Source organism: Ochotona curzoniae, unplaced genomic scaffold, assembly GCF_017591425.1.
Source record: "Ochotona curzoniae isolate NIBS_2020 unplaced genomic scaffold, NIBS_Ocur_1.0 scaffold_4701, whole genome shotgun sequence".
NCBI classification, from domain to species: domain Eukaryota; kingdom Metazoa; phylum Chordata; class Mammalia; order Lagomorpha; family Ochotonidae; genus Ochotona; species Ochotona curzoniae.
Window position 1 is genome coordinate 40451537 of NW_024467122.1, and position 21589 is coordinate 40473125.

At 43.3% G+C, this 21589-nt stretch overlaps 3 gene segments (V, D, J or C); 1 reads left to right on the forward strand and 2 right to left on the reverse strand.

Annotated features, from left to right (window-relative positions):
- The window catches only part of LOC121148487, a 356000-nt gene that overhangs the window by 73154 nt on the left and 261257 nt on the right, over positions 1-21589 (reverse strand).
- Positions 5188-6217, forward strand: LOC121148517. The segment is given in 2 exon segments: positions 5188-5411; positions 5628-6217. Coding segments are annotated over 2 exon segments (381 nt in total).
- On the reverse strand, positions 8242-18910 carry LOC121148489. The segment is given in 5 exon segments: positions 8242-8275; positions 11350-11460; positions 11812-11877; positions 12453-12731; positions 18777-18910. Coding segments are annotated over 4 exon segments (546 nt in total).

Sequence of the window (21589 nt, forward strand, 5' to 3'; positions counted from 1 at the left end):
AGGATCTTCCCTGGGTGGTCTTTGCCCAAGGGCTTTCTCATCTGGCCCAGTGTGTGATGAGTCATGTGAGCCAAGGAGAACTCAGTCATATAAGGGAGGGGGTTGGCTTTGACACATCATTTAATGCTTTCAGAACGAAATATAGAACCTCCTAATTCATTTAAAAATTCTATTTCTCAGGCTTCAGGCAACACAATTGATAGCAGGGGAAATAGCCCATGAGATCCCAGGGAAGTCAAGGAAAAGAAAGAGATTGAAAAATTTGTCCTTTACCAAAAAGATAATCCAGCAGAGGGTTAGCACTGATTATTCTGGCTCTGCAGGGCTCATTATAGAGAATGACATCTCGAGCAGTGATGGCAAATATAAAACTGTGTGGCATTGCCTCCTGCTCCTGCTTCCATGGCAGATGCTACTAATATATACATCACTCTTTCTCTGCCTGTCAATATGGCTTCAGAATCCTGCTTACTAGCATGCCATAGGTTGCCACTACTGAGGGCTAGTCCTTGGTAATTGAGATATAACATAATTGCTCTTGCTGCCCAGGAGAAGGTTCCCACAGTCTGAGAAATCTGGTTGGCAAGAGCTAGGTCAGGTGTCACACAGCCCCATCATGACATTTATCACTGACCTGGATGGACCAGCACGGTTCTTTCCATGGTGGCTCCAGAGGTGGCAATGACAACACAACAGAAGCTCCCGTTTGTCCCTACAGCTTGTCTGTCAGATGCCAGCTTTGTACAGGGCCTTGGGCAATAACTCCACAGGGTTCTTCATACTTGTTCCTATCAAAGAGCCTCCAGCATGCTCTTTCCCCAAAGAGGCCCTGGCAACCTCCGCGTTGCCACTGCCTAGAATGCAAGCAGTCTGCAGGAGCTTGTGACTCTCCAGCATGATTTCTCTCTTCCATCCAGCTCTGCCCCAGGAATTTTGGCAGGGAAAGTAGTGCAGAAACAGAAGTGATGAAAGTGGAAAGAAAGCGATGAGAAGTCCTTTCTCTGCTTCACACATTCCCATTGCCACGTATTCAGATGTTTCTAAGCTTTTCCATGTTTCGACTCCTTCAAAAGGAAGACATGTAGTGGTCTGCATACATCCAAAGAGGTTTCTGTATGTCTTCACTGTTGCATGAGGCTTTTTTGTAGTTAGGAAATGCCCCTCTACCCTCTGATATCCTGGAAAACCATTCTCCTTGGGTGACTGGTGGGGAATGTGCCCTTGAGGCCATCAAAGAAGTTTCTGCCTGTGGCAAGGTGCAAGGGGAATGGAGGCAGAAGAGCAGATTTGACTTCAGTTTTGAACAAAGAATGCTTTCCCTCCCTGACCTATTTTCTGTCAACCTCCTGCATGACCTATTTATGGAGATGGGACAGTTAGAGCAGCAGAGGGCGCTGCAAAGTCAAAAACAAAGCCATTCACCTCAAAGGACATGGAGAAACTTTTTTTTTTTTTCCTTTGAGCCATGGGAGTACTGAAGCCCCAAACCCCAACCTGTGGGATGGGTTGCCTGTGTTGATCAAATCCTTTAGCTTCCACTTAGTATCAAGGGCATTGTGTCTTCAGTGAGGTATTAAGGGAAGGAGAGGGTGGGAGGAGAGAGAGAGAGAGAGAGAGAGAGAGAGAGAGAGAGAGAGATCGATCTAGTATTAGTTTGCTTCATCCATGTCTTCAAAGTGGTTCTAGTACACGATCCATCTTCTGCTATTTTCCCAGGCTCATTAGCAGGGAGCTGAATTGGAAGTGGAGCAGCAAGGACTCAAATCAGCACCTACATAGGATATTGGTGTCTCAGACAGTAGCTTTATCCATTACACCACAACATAGGCTTCTGTTTCTTAAATCTTGAAGGTCTTTCCTGTCTGTAAGTTTTGGTGGTCATTTGGTCTTAGATGGTCATGTGGATTCCTCATGAATAAGCCTTTTGCAACTTTTGAAAGACATAATTGAGCCCGGTGCCATGGCCTTAGCAACTAAAATCCTCACACGCTGGGATCCCATATGGACGCCAGTTCTAATCCCGGCAGCACCACTTCCCATCCAGCTCCTTGCTTGCAGCCTGGGAAAGCAGTTGAAGACAGCCTTGGAACCCTGCACCTGTGTGGGAGATCCAGAAGAGGCTCCTAGCTTTGGATTGGCTCAGCTCTAGCCATTGTGGCAGCTTGGGGACTGAATCATCTGATGGAAGGTCTTCCTCTCTGCTCTCCTCCTCTCTGTATATCTGACTTTGCAATAAAAATAAATAAATCTTTAAAAACAAAACAAGGAAGACATACTTGCTGTGGGCTATGGGACTCATTTCTCACAGTCCAAGTGCTCTAAGGGGTTTGGGAAGAGTGTGGCTGACTCATACTGAGGAGCTAATAGTGTTTTCTGACAATGTACTTGTAGCACTGACTGCAAATTAAAGATGTGAAGTTACTAAAAAAAGTTGATCGGTACAACATGTTTTTTGGTAATATTTCACAACTTTACTTTTTAACTTACTCAGCATCTTTTCTCTGAAAAGCTTTGAAGAGGATAACATTCTTAGGAACTGCTTTCATCTATTTATTTAATAAAAGTGACAATAGCAACAGCAATGTCTAACATTCACAAATAATTTATTTGTTGGATGTCTTGCATGTGTGGCTTCATTTTATTTTCTGGTAGTCTTGTGAAAAAGCTGTGATAACTATGGTCATCTTAGGGATGGAGACAAGAAAGTTGAGATGGGTTAGGTCATGGTTAAGGTCACACAAATCAATGCCAGAGCTGACAAGGACTAGGCAGGCTAGCTCCACTTGTCCATGACACTGCTCTGCCTTTGGGAAGGTGGACTTCGTGGAGGGAGGTCCCTCTAGGACTGTTGGGAGGACACCAGAGAGGGTCTTGATTGTGTCACCCCAAGCAGGACTCCGAGTTAATCTCACATTTGACATGTAAGGGAACATGATGTGCCCTCCTGCTTGAAGATACATGAAGCTGATTTCTCTGTTGTTAGGTCTGGTCAGGTGTGACTGAGTTGAGCAGTGAGAAGACAAGTAGCTCTTTAGCCTGATGACTTTTGTCCCCCCTTAGGCCAGGAAAGGAATAATCAGCTCTTGTGTACATATCCAGGCTGGGTGCAGAGAGAGACAGCAGGGTGGGGACTTGGCAGAGCCGAGAAGCAGTGCATCAGATCTCTGCCAGCAGGGGGCTAGAGCCAGGGGGAAGGACCTCAACAGACAGGCAGCAATGCAAGCCTGGGCAGCAGGCTCCAAGGTACGTGGGGCAGTGCCTGACCCCTAAATCTTCCTCTTGCACATTCAGGGTCCCTGGATATGCCCATAGTTTCACTTTGGTCTGCCCATGTTGCCAGATAAAATAGAGGATGCCTGGTGAAATGTGAATTTCAGATTAAAAGTGATTTTTTTAAAGTGAAAAAAAGTACTAAATACATCACAAAATATTTTTAAACATTTTTGCTATTGCTTATTTTAAATGCACATTTAACTTGGTATCATGTATTTTTATTTGCTACATATGGTGAGTTTTAAGTGGAGAAAGTTGTATTCTCTTATTGCACTAATATTTATGGACCGTCTGCTAGGTGGTAGATACAACCTACCAGATAGATAGAACTTTGTCAGTGGAGAGATAAAGTCCCTCACCTCATGGAGCTTAGATTATATGTGTGTGTTGGGGGATAAAATAAAAGGGAAAAACTATAAATGTGCATGAATCATAAATCGTAAATGTGATTTCAGTAAGTGATGTAAGGGAAAAAGCTCAGAAATGTAATTGATGGTGACTATGGGCGGGGTGTGTGACTAACTTTTTTGGAGTGTCATGGGAAAGTCTCTTGGAGCTGAGGTTTATGAGAAATTGGAACATAATTTCAGGCAACTAGAAAAGTGAGATGGTAGAGAACCAGAAGCAAAACCAGTGCAGTTCAAGTGGGCAAGGCTAGAGAGGAGTCACATGCCGAGGAACGGAGGCCTGACTGGTGTCACCTGTGTTACATCTCATAAAGGCCAGATCAGAGGTTGCCATTGTGGTGCAGCAGGTTAAGTACCCTGCTTGTGATGCTGGCATCCATCATCAGAATGCTGGTTCTAGTTCTACCTCCTCTGCTTCTGACCCTCTGCTCTACTGATGCACCTGAGAAGGCAGCAGATGATGGCCCAAGTAATTAGGTCACTGCTGCCCATGTGGTTGGAGTTCCTGGCTTCTGTCTTTGGCCTGGCCCAGACCTGGCTGTTGTAGACATTTGGGAAAAGAATCAGTGGTTCTTTTTTCCTCTCTTCCTGTTGCTCTAGCTTCAGCTCACCATTTTTTATTTTTTTAAGGAGACCAGGATTATTCAGGCACAGGAGTGGAAGCAAGAGACAGAAAGGGGCTATTGTAGAGGTCCCTGCAAGAGATGTTGGTAGCAGGAGGGCCTGGCCATGAAGGCAGAAATAGATGGACTGCAGATCAATTTTCTCAGTAGAACTCACAAGTCTTCCTGATAAACCTGCTGTGGGAAAAAGGAAACGAAGGACTTGCAAATGCTCTAGGAACATTCTCAGGGGTTGGGGAGTGAATAGTCCGTGTACCATAGTGTGGGACAACGATCTGCAACAGTCACTGTGTTGTAACCCACTTGGAAAATCACATTTACATAACCCATGACCAGCAGGGGCTGGTCAGGGGCTCTAGCCATGTACCCAGGGCCGTGCTGAACATGGTCTCAGCAAGCCGTATCTACGCAGGGCAGCTCATCTACTGGGAAGCTCTGCCCAGGTGGAAAATTTCCAGCTGGAGCCAAGTGTGTGCTGCCAAGGAGAGCTGGAAACAAGCAGGACACTCCTTCCAGAACCTGTAACAAAAAAATTTCTAGAAGCAGGACTGGTACTGGACTTTAGGAAGGATCTTGATCTATTCCCTCTGTCTTGTCACAGAAGAGCAAGGGGCTTAGTCATTTATTTCATTTGCTGAGCACCACCAAGTGGGAGTCTCAGTTCTAAGTGCTGTGAGATGGGGCTACGCAAGGTGGGGTCTGCAGTGGGAACACCCATCTACAACTGGAGGAGACAGGGCAGGGAGAAAACCACTTCTGTAGCACTGGGTAGCCAGGCATGTTGCCACTGAGTTTGTAGCTTTTCTGTCTCTCCCCTTCTTTAAAAAAAGTGAATAATTTTCATTGTTCCAGTATTAGTTCAAGAAGAACTGAGGACCAAAGCCTTCAGGACAACAGCAGATTCCTTAGCTGGAGGCATTTGCCCTGGTATTCTGGTTAATTCTGTCCACTGCCTTCACTGCCCTCCCATCTCCTTCCAGTCTGAAGCCCTGAGTGGCTGCAGAGACTTCAGGAGCCCTCTCTAGAGGGCAGAGTTTCATTCTGTTTCCCATGCCGGGCCATAAAGGGAAGATGATCCTCTTTATGGGAGTCAGCCTTCTGCTGTTCTGTAAGTAGATTCCTTTGTTGTTCTTGCCCTCTACTCCATTCCCTTTCTCTGACTTTCAAGAACTTAGCCTCTTTGTATTCTGCTCTCACCTTTTCAGTTATTCTCTGTTGTTGATTTTCATTTCTGTGTCCTTCTCCATTGAGGGTCTAAGGGCTGGCTATGTGCCTAGGACCAGTGCCTGTGGAGTTCACAGTTTTCCCATTTCTCCTTTCACAGACAAGGGCGTGCAGTGCATCAGTGTGACTCAGAGTGTCCCAGAACTGACGGAGGCAAGTGGCAGGGAGGTAACACTGCCATGTAACTATGAAGTTGACTTCTCAAACCCAGATTTGTACTGGTACCGATGGAGGCCTGACCATTCCTTTCAGTTTGTCCTCTACAGGGATAATGACAGAGCTCAAAATGCAGCTTTTACTAAAGGTCGATTTTCTGTAGCACATAATCAGGATCAAAAAACCTTCCACTTGGTGATCTCCCACGTGAGGCCTGAAGACACTGCTGTGTATTTCTGTGCAGTAGCACAGTGGTGCAAATGCTGAGAAAGTCTGTGCACAAACCACAGGGCTCAACTGAGCTGAGCTACTTACCACAGGGGGCCACCCAGGCCTGGAACGACCACCTGGAGACTTGACTTTCTCCGCATGTCTGACTACGTGGACCTTGGCCACTTGAATAAGTCATTATGATCATGTGAGAGCTGCTCTGTGTGCCTAGGGCCTGGGCCATATCTGCTGCTAATGGGACTTGCTTAGCCATGTTTGCTGTGACGATGTTAAACTGGTACAGGTCAATCTAAGAAGAGACCATCAACAGAGACCTTATTTGTTTATTTATTTGTTTATTAAGATTTTTAAATTTTTGTTGAAAAGGCAGGTTTACAGAGAGAAGGAGACAAAGATCTTCCATCTGCTGGTTTACTCCCCAAATGGCCACCATAGTCAGAGCCTTCTTGGGGTTTCCCACATAGATGCAGGGTCCCAAGGACTTGGATTATCTTCCGCTGTTTTCCCAGACCATAGGGAGGGAGCTGGATGGAAAGTGGAGCAGCCGGGTCAGGAGCCAGCATCCACATGGGATGCTGGTGCTGCAGGTGGAAGATTAGCCAGTTGAGCCAATGCGCCGGCCTCTGGGGACCTTATTTGTTTTTTAAAGATTGCTTATTAATATAGTTATGAAATTTAAAGACAGAGCATCAAGACAAATGGGGTGGGGAGGGGGAAGAGAGAGAAACCACTGGTTCTCAGTGGCTACAGAAATCTAGGTCTGGGTCAAGCTGAAGCCAGGCATCAGGAACTCTATCTGTGTCTCTAAGATCGGTGACAGGGGCCCAAGCACTTGGGCCACCTTCCACTGCCTTCCCAGGCACATGAGAAGGAAGGTGGATCAGAAGCAGAGCAACCAGGACTCAAGCTGGCACTCTGATGTGAGATGCTGGTGTTGTAAGCTGTAGCTTGATCCGCTGCGTCACAATGCCCGAACCAGTGACTTGATTGCAACTTCCATCAGCACTTACCCATTAGTGTTAATTAGTTTGCTTTCATTTTAGGAATCAAACTGGACTCTATTTACTTAAAAGATCTCCCTCAGTATATCCTTCTTTTGCTGAGTCTTATGTCTCTTAATGCTCTCCAACACAGCTATTTGACTTCCAGTATTTGGAGAACATTGTTCTTTCACTGAAGAGTGCTGAGGAACTCCTAGACACTGGCCTGTGGACCCTGGGATCCTGGGTTTGGAGCCAAGTGGTGTCTGCAGCATAGACAATTTCTTCCTGGGAAAACAGCTTGTGTGATGTTGGGCTACAGTCAGCTTTAGTCCCCGGGAGTCAGCCTTGCTTTCTCCACTGCTATCTATTGAACTTTCTGCCTTCAAAGAATGATTAGCATGGCTAGATGTGATGTAAGAGATGCATGAGGCTTTAGCAGTACTTTATAGAAGGCGGAGAACACCTGAGGTTTTACAGTTGGCTAACGAGGGTGTCTGGTGCTGCCCTTGTGGGGCTCTGTCCTGCACTGTCCCCCAGGGAACCTAGCCAAATTTGGTCAGCAGCTCATGTGCACTTTAGAACAGGGTGGGGAGAGAAGACACTCACTGGAGGAATGCAGAGAACATGGGGTTGGAGAGCCATGGGCCTTGGGCAAGTGGCTTGGCCTGCTAGTGTGCATTCCCATCACCTGGGCCACACCTGGGCCACACAAGGTGATTCTGGAGCTGAAGCAGGCAAATCCCCTGTTCCTTCTGCCTCCACCCATACTCATCATGGAAGCCTTTATTTGGAGACTCCTTTTGGCTGTCGAAGTGGGCCAAAGGTAGATCATTTAGGTGTTAACTACAGGCTGGACCTAAAGGTCTATTCAGCGGATGTTCAGATTGACATCTCACCCCAGTTTGGGGGATGCAGGTTGTCCTTTTAGCAGGAACTTGGGCTAACCATTTTGAGTCCTTTGTTCTACTCTCAGCAGTACCCCTATCTTGCTGGATGATTTTGGACAATGTACATAATTTTAGGGAAGGGCAGGAAGGAAACTTTTTTCCTTTAAAAAGATTGATTTATTTTTATTGGAACGCCAGATTTTGCAGAGGGAAGGAGAGACAAAGATATTTCATCCACTAGTTCACACCTTAAGTGGCCACAATGGCTGGAGCTGAGCTGATCTGAAGCCAGGAGTTAGGAATTTCTGTGTCTCCCATGTGGATGCAGTGTCCTAAGGCTTTGGCCCTCCCAGGCCACAAGCAGGAAACTGGATGGTAACTGGAGCAGCTGTGACACGAACCAACACCCATATGGGATCCTGGTAGTTGCAAGGTGAAGATATAGCCACTGAGTCATCGCCCTGGACCCAGGAAACTTTTTTTTTTAACATCTGAAAAATGAGAATATGATTTTCAAAAACTATTTATTTATTTGAATGGTAGAGTTAAAGATATATATATAAAGACAGAGAGTGTTTCCATTTGCTGGTTCATGCCTGTATGTTCACAACAGCTAGGGTTGAGCAAGACAAAAGCCAGGAACCTGAAACTCCATCTGGATCTTCCATGTGGTTGGTAGAGGCCCAAGTACTTGGACCATCTTCCACTGCTTTCCCAGGCACTTTATCAGGGAACTCAATCAGAAGTAGAGTAGCCAGGTCTTGAACCAATGCTCATATGGGATGCTGGCATTGCAGGTAACAACTAGCCTTAGGATGTGATCGTTTTGTTCCTAGCAACTTCAGAGAAACATTCTAAGTCAAAAAAGTAACAAATATGAATGTTTGGGAAACAGACTTTTTTTTGTACAGGTGAGGCAAGGTGTGCAATATTCTTAATTGTTTTTCCCTGGGTGGATGGAATTACCTATCTGGATTATTATCTCCTTGGTTTGATGGGGGCTGTGAAGAGGTTGACAGGGGCAGTTGTTTGTGCTGGCTGCTATTTCTCTTGGAACCTCATAATCTCCTGCTTAACTCTTCATTTGAGTACTGAGAAGACCACAATGGTGGCTTGTTAGGGTTCCGCTAGCAGAGTAGGTGAAACTGGAGAGAGCTGTGGCCTTGCAGAGCAGGGCTCACTGCCACATTACAGGCACTGCTGTTGTTGCTGTGGTAGCAGCCACAGCAGCAGAAAACCCAAGGCTGGGTCCCCAAGGCAGGAGGAGCGTGCAGGTTTGGGGCTCAGGAAGCTGTGGTGTGACTTATACAGCCAGCTTGGTTTTTGGCTGACTAATCTGAGTACACAGAGCGGGCTCTCCTCCCTGTGGAGGTCTGCAATGAGTTAGAGGCAAGGTGCACTCAGTGCAGCTGAATAAGGGCAAAAGAGACAGGCCAGGAAAAGCAGAGAAATATCAGCCTCCAAGGTCCATGGGAGACAGGGAGGGTCCGGGGAGCTCACGTTCCCTGTGCATACTCGGCAGCAAGATTCAGAGAAGGTGCTGAATTTCCAGGGGAAGATGAGGCTTTATCCCTATTCCTTCAAAATCATTTGCACAGGGCACTGCTTGAAAGCAGGACTCAGGGGTTATTGCTTTTCTCCTAGCTTTAAGGCCTTGACCTTGGTGGGAGTCAATTCACATATGTTAAAAAAATCAATTAACAGAAGTTTCTTGGTTCTGTATTTTACTCTGATCTTTGCTAATAGATTTGAGAGCATTTAGAGGAGATTTTAGGAGCCTCTTTGCCTTCTTGGAGTGTTTTAGGGAAGTGAAAGTTAATTGTCAAGTGCAAGCAAAGGACAAAGTCCTGACATTCTATTCATCTCACCCTCTACTGTGCCCCCTCCCCACCAGGTGGCTGCTGAAGTGAATATAGAGTGGCACAAGTGACTATGAGGGGGCAATGAAGACTCTGGTTTGGGGCAAACCTAGTACTTGGTTGACCAGTCTCCTGGGTTTAGGTCAAAGGGCACCTTCTTTCCTTATCCTAGTCTATTTTTCACATGGAGCATGGGGCTGGGAACTTATTGGTTCTTACTTTCTACTTCTGGCAGGTAAAGAAAATAAAAGAGAATGAGCCATCCTTTTCAAATTACATGAGTTGTATGAGTAAAAACAACCCTAAGTATTTTCATGTCCTCAGATCTTTCCTGTAGCAGGTAAGACCACAAATTCCAACTCTCCAGGCCTTTTCTCCTGAGCTGAGTTGGTTGTCTCCAAAGGAAATCTGGCTTGATTGGCAGCTGTTTAAATATGGTGGCAGAAGATCAACTTCGGAGAAGTCAGAAGCCAAGGAGATAGCATCTTCTTAAGCTTTTGGTTTCTTTCAGGGAGCGTGTGTTGCATGTGTCAGTCAGCTTGCAAGTGAAGGGAACCTGTTACAGGATAACAATGTTGGAAGGAATGGCAGGACTCATGTAGCCTGGGAACAGCCAGTACTTGCTATGCTGTGCCATTGTAGACATCACCAATCTATCTGGCACATTTGCTTTCAAAGCCTGGCAATAATTCAGCTAGTCTATCAGTCCACTGATGTTGGCACAAACTACAAAACTCATTTGCTTTCCTTTAGTCATTCTTAACTCCTGGGATTTTCAGACGTAAAAACTCACGCCCAGAGATGGGAAGCTGTCTGTGTTACATAGTGCTAGTGACAAGATCAGGTCTAAAACCTAGCTCTCTGATTCTAAGTTTTCGATCTTTTTCCACACCCACACTGCCTGTGTTTTTGCACCTGCTTGAAGATACCCCATGGGGCAGGACATCCACTGGGGAATGAGTGGGTATGTGTTAGTCTTGCTCAGATCAGTCCAATGTTCTAAGTCTAGGATTGTTCCTGGAAAAGGAAGTGAGGGGCTGATGAGTGTTTAGAATATTGGAGGAATAAGCTAATAGGCATTCCTGGGTCCTGATTTGAATTCCACGTACAAGAAAGAACACAAAATTCAGGCCAATAGGTGACATTTAAACCTCAACTTAGTATGTGCTCTGAGTACCTAATTGTGGATGATTCACTGCTAATGAGTGTGGGGTCATCCCAAAGACAGGCTGGTCCATGTATCACAGTCTTGTGAATGAGGAATGGGAGCTGGAATTCCCCTTATCAAGGTGAAGGTAGATTATGCCTACCATTAATATTCTTCAGGTGAGAGGTGCTTATGGATTTGAAAACATCCCTTGGTCCCTTGGCCAAACAGATAAAAAATAGCAGTTAAAGATGGTTCATTCTCCTTATTTAGGTTGTGTTTGTTTGCTGGGTGGAGGGAGCGTTATTGATTAGTGTGTTAGAAAAGTAGCATGGTATACTAAATAGTGATTCCTATATGTGGCTTAAAATAAAGGTGTAATATAAATGGGATGCTGCTAGGCTGAGCATCTAAGATACTACCCCTTATTGATTTTAAATGTGCCTCCTTATTTTCCCCTTCACCAACACCTCTTGGTTTCTTACCATTTCTGAACTTCTCTTCTCTGCAGGAAGTATAATTTAGGTGGAGGTTGGAATAAAATGCAGCTCTTTCTTACCTTAGAAAAATAACTTGGCAGTCAAGAGAAAATTGACAGCGATGCTCTTGGCAAACAGTAGTCGTAGCCCCAGCAATGTGAGGGATATCATGTTCACCTTCTCGGGGTAAACTGTAGATGAAGAAGGGGAACGTTGGCTTTAGAGAAAGAGTAAATTTCCTTTTACTTATTGGGCTTATCACCACGATGCCAGTCTGCCCCAAGCCACCATGCTTCTCCCTGGCTTGCAAGCCCAGCTTGATGCCACACAGCCCCAGGAGATGTCAGGCTGCTGCTCACATGCAGTCAGGCAGGCTTTGCAAAGTTATGCTTGCTGCCGGGCAAGCTCTTCAGGGAGAATCAAAGTTACAGGACATCAACTGGGCCCAGTGTGGTGTTTGTTCTCCTTGGGCATCTAAAGCTTTGTAAGTCTCAGTAGACAATTACAGAGTTTCTCCAGTTGGCCCTTTGATCTGAACTAACCTCTTGGTTCACGGTTGCTCTTTGAAGTTTGCTCCGGGCTTACAGCTTCTGTGGGTTTTGGATTATCTGGAACAAACAACAATGGTCAGGGTCACACTGGCAACCAGGAGGCTTAGAGTTAGAGGATGTCAGGACCTTAAACTCCGAGGGGAGCTTTGGTCCCAGAGAACTTGACTGGTTTAAGGTAATACAGCTGTTTATACAATCAACACACTTTCTGCTCTGGGCTTTTTTAAGCATCATGATGCCAACATCCAAGCATGCTTGAATATGTAAGTTAAAATTAGAATTCTGAACCCTGAGATAGGCTGGGTCAACTCTTTATTTTTGGAATTTAGCACTTGATTAGACTGTTTGCAAACTTTTAATGCCGGAGTCTAATGGATAATTATTTGTGTGTAGGAGTTACTGGTTGGTGAGAAGGAGTGAAAGATAGGAACAAATGAGATGGGCTTTCCCCTGGCCTATAGTCAAGTTTTCAGAAAATTTCCTTCTCATCAATGACAGGTTATAACTGGGTATAAATCTTATTTCCAGCCTGATGTCACATTGAGAATGCTCTGTCTGGAGTTTACATCTATAAATTCTCTTTCCCCCAGGTTTGCTTCCCTCCCAGTTACCAGCACCTTGTAGATGCTTACCTGAAGAATTTGTATTCAGTTCAAATTCAGTGGAGTGAACAATTTCATTGTTGTGTTGAACTGAACATGTCACTGGATTTGAATCTTTGTACTGACCAAGCTTGATAGCACTGTACTTCCCGCTGGGAGAGACGACGATAGCAGGGTCAAGATTTGTTATCTGGTTGGGTGGTTGGAGGCTTATGTTTACATCCTTGGGGTAGAAATCCTTCACCAAACAAGCGACATTTGTTCCATTTCTCATGACAAAAACCGATGGTTTGGAAGCAGACTGAAGTTCTGCAAATACAATCATTTCATTTTATGACATGATTGTTTATGACTTCACTTGTTTTGGTTACTTCAGTTCCTCTTGGGTCATACACTACGCACTACAGCCTTCGTGTGTCCTGCTAGCAGCCTGGGCTTGTTAGCACCTCCATAAAATTATAACCAAAGGGGGCAGGCATGGAAGGGCTGTCTGACTTCTTGGTAGGACTTGCTGAGAAACAAGACTGGAAGCAGAATTGTAAAAGAACAACTACCAAGAACTTTATGAGTCATCTAGGCATTAATTATTTATGGTTTCTCAATCAACCCTATGGACAACTAAGATCAGGTTCAATATCTGCATCAGTGGGGTTTGCTTTACATACGTGAGCCTGTTGGCGCCAGCTCAGGTCAGATGTTCATGCTCACATTATGTTAATGAAAGAATCAGGGATCTGAGGTCTGTCTCACTGGTTCACATACCAAGTATGGAGGTTACTGCATGGTGTCATTCCTAGGCCGTGCAATGCAAGGGATCTACTGAGCTTAAGTGGTACAGCCCTTTTTAGGTGAATACTGATTCTTTGTCAGTGTCTGATGACTGTGCAATTTTCTCTCTTTGTTTTCATTAACTGGAGAATAACAGCTAGCATTCTCAGGAAATCCTTAAAGATATAAAGCCAGTTTTAAGCCCATTTCTTCTTGGTTTCTTGTAGTAGGAGCTGTGGAATGTGGGTCCCAGTAATTAGTTCCCCTCCTGACCCTCTTTTCTTTCACGCTTTGTCTTGAACTATTATCTACCTGCTACTCTGAAGGTGCCTCTGTTCCTTCCCTCTAAACAGAAGATGCTGGAGCTTTGAGAGAAGTGGTAATGATTCTTTCACACTGTGCCTTATTGAAGTTTCTGCGCTGTGATAAATTTTGGTGTCTGTGAAGGCTTGGAATCTTGAGCTACCTTCAAGTAACCGCTGAAGAAAGTGCCTGGCTAATACCCGAAGTCAGGAAAGACAACCAACCAGTGAATGGTCATCTTAATGTGAATGTATTTACAATCCTAAGCTCCATGTGATTTTCAATGTTAATTGCTCCTGTGATTGTGGCATTTGGCATTTACAACTTCAGTGAGTTTGGCTTCTTGGCATCAAATGAAAAATATGTTAAATTCTAGTGTACTTTTCTCTACTATGGACTATAATCAAGATACTAGACACTGCTAAACAAGGGCCCAGTGTCATGGCTCAGTTGGCTAATCCTCCCCTTGCAAACACTGGGATCTTATATGGGCGCTGGTTCATGTCCCAGCTATTCCACTTCCCATCCAGTTCTTTGCTTGTGGCCTGGGAAAGCAGTGGAGAACCCCTAAAGTCTTGGGTCCCTGCACCCATGCAGGAGACCTGCAAGAGGCTGCTGGCTCCTGGCGTTGGACTGGCTCAGCTCCAGCCATTGCAGCCAGTTGAGGAGTGAAAAAGTAGGTAGAAGTTCTTTTTCTCTATCCTTCTCTCTGTAAATCTGACTTTCTAATAAAAATATTTAAATCTTTTAATAAAATACTGGATAATGCTAAATAAAAACTTTTGATGATGAATAGAAAATAAGCAATTTTTCATGAAAATTTCCCTAGGCAATCAGCTGAAACCCTCTCCTTACTCCCTTCATTCATTCTTTTCTCTGCCAAGAATTTTCATTAAAGACTGGGTTCTATTTCCTACTTAGGGTAGGAAACTGGAATGTAGCTCCTTATAATCCTGAGAGTCTAGTTCCTTCTGTTTTTGTCTTCAGCTCTAGACAAGGATTGAGAAGCTTTCCAAGGGCGGTTGTGGAACCTGCTTTCAGCCTGCATGAGAAAACCTCCAGGGTTTTGTCTCCTTGTCTAGCGGAAGCGTCTGATGACAGCAACTGATAACCCGCACATCAACGGCTGGGAACCACGGGCCTTGCTTACTCACTTCCCCTCAGACAAACCTCATGCCTTGCTTACTTTCCTTTAGGTATTTCTTGCTCACTAACTTTACTTAAGCTAGAATGGATTCCAGTTGATTATTATTATTATTATTTTTGAAAGAGTTATGAGTTAGGAAAGAAACTTGTCCATAAGACCAAACAAAGCAAACCCTTTTCTCCTTAGAGTGTACTTCCATGCTAGTTTGATTTAGTTGTGCAATTAAGCTTTGCTTAGGATTTGAGAAAAATCTAAAGTCATTAGGCAATTGCCAATGATCACTTTGGGCAAGTTTGAATAATTTGAACAATGTAATACAGCTGACAAAGACAGATGTCTGAAGAAGGTCATGCACTTAAGATATTGAGCTCTGAATGCATTAGTTGGCATTTCAGACTGAGCCTAATGCATTGATTCAGTAAGACATTTTTTCTTGGTCCTTCTTTCTAAAATAACGTCTATATTGTTAAAATACTCGTTTGAAAGAAATTTTAAAATCTAACCCATTCTTTGGCACCATGGTAACAAAAGAGCAGGCCATTTGATCAAGTTAATTTTTAAAAAGTAAAATATCCTTGAGGCTAGTGCTGTGGCATAGTAGGCTAAACCTTAGGTTGCGCTGTTAGCATCTCACATGGACACCAGTTTGTATCCTGGTTGCTCTACTTTCACTTTGGCTCCCTGATTACGGCTTGGGAAAGCAGCAGAGGATGGTGCAAGTACTGGGGTCTATGCACCCACATGGAGGACCTGGAAGAAATTCCTGGCTTCTGGCTTTGGGTCTGCTCAGTTCCAGCCTTTGTGGCCACTTGGGGAATAAATCAGCAGACTCAAGACCTCTTTCTGTCCCTCTTTATCTCTGCCTTTCAAGCAAAAATAAAATAAGTTTAAAAAAATAAATAAAATGCACTCAATAAAGTTGCCATATACATAATAGTCTATTTTATGTTTGACGTGGTTCAAAACTTGAACTTGCACAGCTTGCAATATTATAGTTAAAAATTTAAATTAAAGTATAATTACTTGTGTTTTGAGAATTTTCTGTTTTCCTTTTGTTCTAAAACCTGATTACATTTCAACATTTTTTGCAAGTGTTGCTTGTTTGGACAATCACCATTTTATTTTCATGCTTTTTGTGGGTATGAACACAACATTAAAGTTATATCCTCTTAAACAGTACAAAAAGAAGCATGCAGTCCTTATGAACAGTTTTTGCTAATTTCTAAATATAGAAATCATCTATGTTTTATATTTACACAGAGTTCTGCTGGCCCCGTCAGAAGAGCAACATATGTAACAAATGTCACTTAGAATTTCCAGATTCCTCAAAACATGGGATTTGACTTAAACCCTGAAATAAAAGTTCACTCTACATGGTTATCCTGATTAGTTTTACCATCTCTCTCTAAATTCTGCCAAACCAAAAGGCATTTATCTCCAGATTGCTGTGAGCCATACACACAAATCGCTCTAATCAAAGGGGTGAATAAAAATGAGGAAGACATCTGTAACCTTTGGCCCGGAATGTCCCTGCCTCTGTCTCCCTTGCACCTGAAAGTTTCAACTAGCAGAACCAATCTTCTAAATGTCTATGTACAATCTGGGCTGCTCTGAAGTTTTCAGAAATAAGTGGGGACTACAGTTTATAGATACAAATGTATAAATAAAAGCACAGCTCTTCAGTGACTCCGTCAGATGCCTTCATTCTGATCCACTTTATACTCACACTAATCCATCTTCTAGTTATAATTTCATTTATTATTATAATTTGTAAAGCAAACTCAACGGCAGCTCCTATTCCAGGATTCAAACCAGTCACAGAAATATGGAAAATGAAATGAACTCACGGGGTTCCACGAGGAGTTTGGTGCCGGCTCCAAAAAACATCTGTCGGGTATTCCAGTACCACACTGCAACACTGACTTGCAGATAACTATTCTGGGGTTGTTCCTGGAGCCTAGGCCAGAATACCTGGGCTCCATCTTACCAGGTTGATGGTTCAATCTGGAGACACTATGGCTTAAAAACTACAAGACTGCCCTTGAGGAGGCCAGGGGCTGAGTGCACAAAGTCTCAGTTCTCTTTGAAGCTAATAATGGTTGAACGGTTGGATAGGAGTGTGGGCATGAAATCCCCATCCAAGAGATGTGGGGACAAGGTTTAAGACAGAGCAACAGAGTGACAGGTGACTGCTAGCTGCTTTCCAAATGGAAATTTTAATTCACTTTTTTTTGGGGAGAAACTTTCAAGAAGAACATACTAGCTGGGAGTAAGGAGTAGAGGTGCAGAACTCTGGCATTTATTAGAATGAGTGTCAGGTTGAGAGCAGAAGGATTTAAAAACAGGCCTGTTCTCATACTCTGGTTCCCTTCTGTTGGGCCAGAAATGCTCCTTTTTGATTAAAAACTTAATTTCCCCACATCACTCAAACTGAGTCACACAAAGTAATGAGTCTATTTTCTAATTCCCTGAGTCCAGTGAAAGACTTTTCAAGGACCTGAGGGTTGTACAAGAAATTAGTTGGGGGAACCCATCGGTGCAGTGTGTTCTGGGTACAGGTCAGGGAAACTACTACTCATTTTGGATTGCTAATTTTTGCTTTATATTTTTCCCACCTCTGGATCCATGTACAAGGCTCAGAGGGGTATATAGTAATCACCAAAAACAGAACCTAAAGACTGTATGCTTACTCTGTCTTGTCACCAAAAATCAAGAGCATGACAAGTTCATAAGGCCTCTCTTGGCTGTGAAAACTTTAAGGACTAGGGACTTGACTTGAAAGGCTCTCTTCTCCAACTGGGCTTTCTAGCATCATATTGCACTCCATCATTGCGAAAAGAGAAAGCTACAGAAATGAATGGAATGTTATTTGGGAGCGTGGTCAGCAGAGGGGCCAAGCATTAATTTCATTACCTTCCTTCTTCCCTAAGATTCCTGAAGGCACAGCCTCAAGGGTCTGATTCTAACATTGCAGATAATTCTGAATTTTAAGTGCAAATGATTTAAAGAGAAAATAAAGCAGAATACTTTTTTCTTTTTGACTCAGATGCAATTTGCCAAACATCAATCAGACTGCAATCAGTTCCAACATGATTGTTTCCCTCCTTCTTTTCATTGCTTTAGGCTTTCTCCCCTCGAAGATTAAAAATCCGCCAAATTTCACTATTTCTCTGGAGGCATCAGACAGTGAAGGAAGGACCCCTTGTAAGTTTATATTGTCCTCAGATAGCCAGTGTTCAAATTGACAGCACCCGTCACTTTTAAGACTGTCAGTCTTGCCACGTTCACATTCTTTTCCCTACTTTATTTTCTCTGAAATACGCAAAATCAATATCTGACCACCTAAGAGGTAATGCCTGCTCCTTTGGACTTGGCATTTTGGAAAGTACCTGAACAACTCCTGTTCTTTGGACTGGTCCCAATGACTGACAGTTGGCAGCTACATAAAGTACCCGAGTATAGCCTCTGGACTCCCAAACACCACACAAGACTACCAGGAGTGGACCTTGTAGGAGGACACCATTACTCTTCTAGGGTTTTGATGTTAGTGGCTGTGTTTTTGCATCAGTCTGTGGGCGAGTCCTGGTGAGCTGTCCCCAGGGTCAGGGCTAGCAGGGCTGGTGAGTACCTAATTGTTTTCAGCAGATCCAGACTATAGTGGGGTCTTGGGGATTATTTATCTGAACCAACAATGCTCAATTAAAACAAGTTCTTAGCAAAAATGTCTGTATTAAGTTTCTTTCATAACTCATCTTTCTAACCTGCCTTCATCCTACAGGGTAACTGTGACTCATTTCCCTCAGAAACCAGAGAGACTCTCTCACCTTCTTTCCAGTCCCAGGCTCTAAATAGGAGTTCAGACACAGAAGCCTTATCTACTTCATTTTTAAAGTTATTGTAGAAAACATATTAATACAAAGCTTCAGAACAGACTTCCCAAGCACACAAAGAATATTTTCTTAAGAGAAACCTATGGCATTTGCCTCCAAGTTTTACTCCAACTCATTGCAATAATGGGTTTCCAATTTAGAAACTCATGACTTCCACAAAAGCCCTTTGCACACAGAACTGTGCTATAACCACTCTGAGGGAATGCTAACACTGAGATGAGATAAAACGAATCACAAATCACTTACTTGGTCCTACGTTGAGCTGAGTCCCACGTCCGAAGATGAGTTTATCTGTGTACACGACTCCTGGTATCACTACAAAAATCTTGCTACCCATTTGCCCTGCCTGTCTAGCTCATCTGTTTGGAAGGAGTGGGTGGAGCAGAACAAAGGTAGTTGGAGATACAGAAATTTGTACGGGCATCTGAGAGCTAAGCATTATATGTTGGCAGCTTGTTTGCTGTCTTATCTCGTGAATGCTGACACTCAGGAAAGCCCCTCTTTTTTTTTTTCTCTCTATTAGCTTCTTAACCTGCCATCTCTTTACGTTTTTAAGTATTTTTTTTTTATTGGAAACTCAGATATATAGAGAGAAGGAGAGACAGAGAGGAAGATCTTCAATCACATGAAATCTACTGGACAGGATTTTTGTTGAGTTGGGCCTGCTTTTTTTTTTCTTTCTGCTTTTAGGGGCTATCTTTCAGGATAAGGCAATTCCTGTGTCAACCAGAAATTGAAACTTTTGTTATGTCACAGCCTGACAGATGTTGTATCCTGAAACAGGAAAGAATGAATGCAGACTGGAAAGAGTTTTTATTTTTGGTTTGATCAGGAATAAACTAGGGTCATTCTTAAGTTTGGACTAGATTGATCTGGGTAAAGACTTAATGGATAATTCCAATCTTCTAGGGATATCTCATCTCTTGTCCAGTTGTATCTTGACATCAGTTCCACGTACTGTGTAGCAACTAGACTTTTCTTGGTATGAAGTCAAAGTAGATTCTTCAGTCTATTTTAACAAAATATTCATGGCTGTAACACACATAACAGTGATAGCTAAATTAGCTTGTACAATATGTAAAGTTTGGTTCATCAAATTGCCTTTATGTTACTGAGAAAAACAAAGGACAGAAATTCATCTTTGGGTGCGTTTACAACCCAGAAAGGACAACAGATCACACTTTGAGAATCATTGAAGTAGTTCCCAATTGGGAAAGAGAAGGATGGCAGAAGGTTTGAAATCCAGTTTAAGCTTTGTCCCTTATTGAGGGTGTAATCTTGATGAAATTTCTGATCTGTATCTGCTTTCTTTTATAAGAAAAGATGATGTTTTCTGTGTTGGTAGATTGTAAGATTAAGTGAAAAGGTGTGTATAAAGAATTCAGTGAACTAGACGGCCTTGATGTGATTATTAGAATGCTTTGAAGATTTCACAGAAAATGCACTTTATCTTTTTGAAAAAGATTAATTTGTTTATTTGAAAGGCAAAATGATGGGTGAGGAGGTCGTGAGAGAGAGAGAGAGATGTCTTCCAATAGCTGGTTTATTCACTAAATATTCACAACAGCAAGATTTAGGTCAGGAAGAAGCCAAAAGCCAGGAACTCCTTTCTGGACTCCTGCATGTGTGGACAGTCCCCAAGTGCATGGAATATTTTCTTCTACCTTTCCAAGTTCATTACCAAGAAGTTAGATGAGAAGCAGAGTAGTTGGAACTTGAATCAATACTCTAGTATAGAGTACCAACAGCAAAACCAGTGGCTTAATCCACTGCATCACATCCCAGCACCTTTGAATTAATTTTTTAAAAAAAATTATTTATTTTTACTACAAAGTCAGATATACAGAGAGGAGGAGAGAGGAAGATCTTCTGTCCGATGAATCCACGTTTCCACGAACTGTTTAATCACATATTTGGTGAGACTCAGAGAAACCGAGCTTACCCTGTATGGAGGTAGTCAGGGGAAAGTAAGAGCAGCGCTCCTTGGTGAGAAGGATTGTTGGGGGAGATTGGCTGGGAATTTCTCTCTCTCTCTCTCTTTTGCTCTTGCTCTCATACTCTCTCTCTTCCTGGTGGCCTTTGTGATGAGGATGATGTCTAGCTAGGGATCTGAGTATGGACTGGGATCCTGGTCTTTTTCCTATATAGTATGCTACTTCCCTTCTATTCTCCAATAAGCCCTTCCTGAGTTCAACTAAGAGGTCTCCACAGTAATCTACAAGCTAACCCTTCTTTCTCCATGTACTGGTCTAGCCTCACTTTCAAATTCTCTCCCAGTCACTCTTTCCCAGTCACTCTCTTCCTTCCAGCCACATGCCCTCTTTGCTATTCACCAAGCAATGCCATGTCCCCTCTGCCTGGAAATGCTCTGCTACCTCCTTAGGTCTCAGTTAAAATGTCACCTTTCCAGTGATGCCTTCTACCCTTCCACCCCTGGGTTAAAATTACTCTACTCACTCCCAATAGCACTATTCATTCTCCTCCTAGGTTTCATTTTTCTTTACAGGGCTTACTAGCATTGAAAATACTGTATATTTGATTAATTTACTCCTGTCTCATGTCATTAGTATATAAGATCTGATAAGGCATGGATTTTTGTCTGTTTTGTTCAGGCTGATTGCCTGCCACCCAGACCAGTGCTTGGCATACAGTGACTGCCAGTGTCACAGGTGGCAGAGCTGGGACCCCACCTTGGCTCTCAAATGTTCCAGCCTATTTCCATTTCTATTCCTAATGCCTTAGACCACAGCTGTCTTCTGATTCATTCATTCACTCATGCAAAAAACATTGACAAGTGCCTTCAGGGTGTTTATGGATCTGACAAGGAACAACTCAAAGACTGGCCTTTATCAGGCAAAGGAGGATAATAAATGAGAATACAAGTTTCAAGTGGATGTAAGGACTACAAATAGTGGAAACAGAATAGCAGTGGATGGTTTAGGAAGACTTAACTGGAGGTGACATTTGAGTAGATATATGGGAAAGGAGAAAACTACATGAGTCCCTGGGAGAAAATGGCTCCAGGGAGAAGGACCTCATAGATATAAGGGATCCAATCT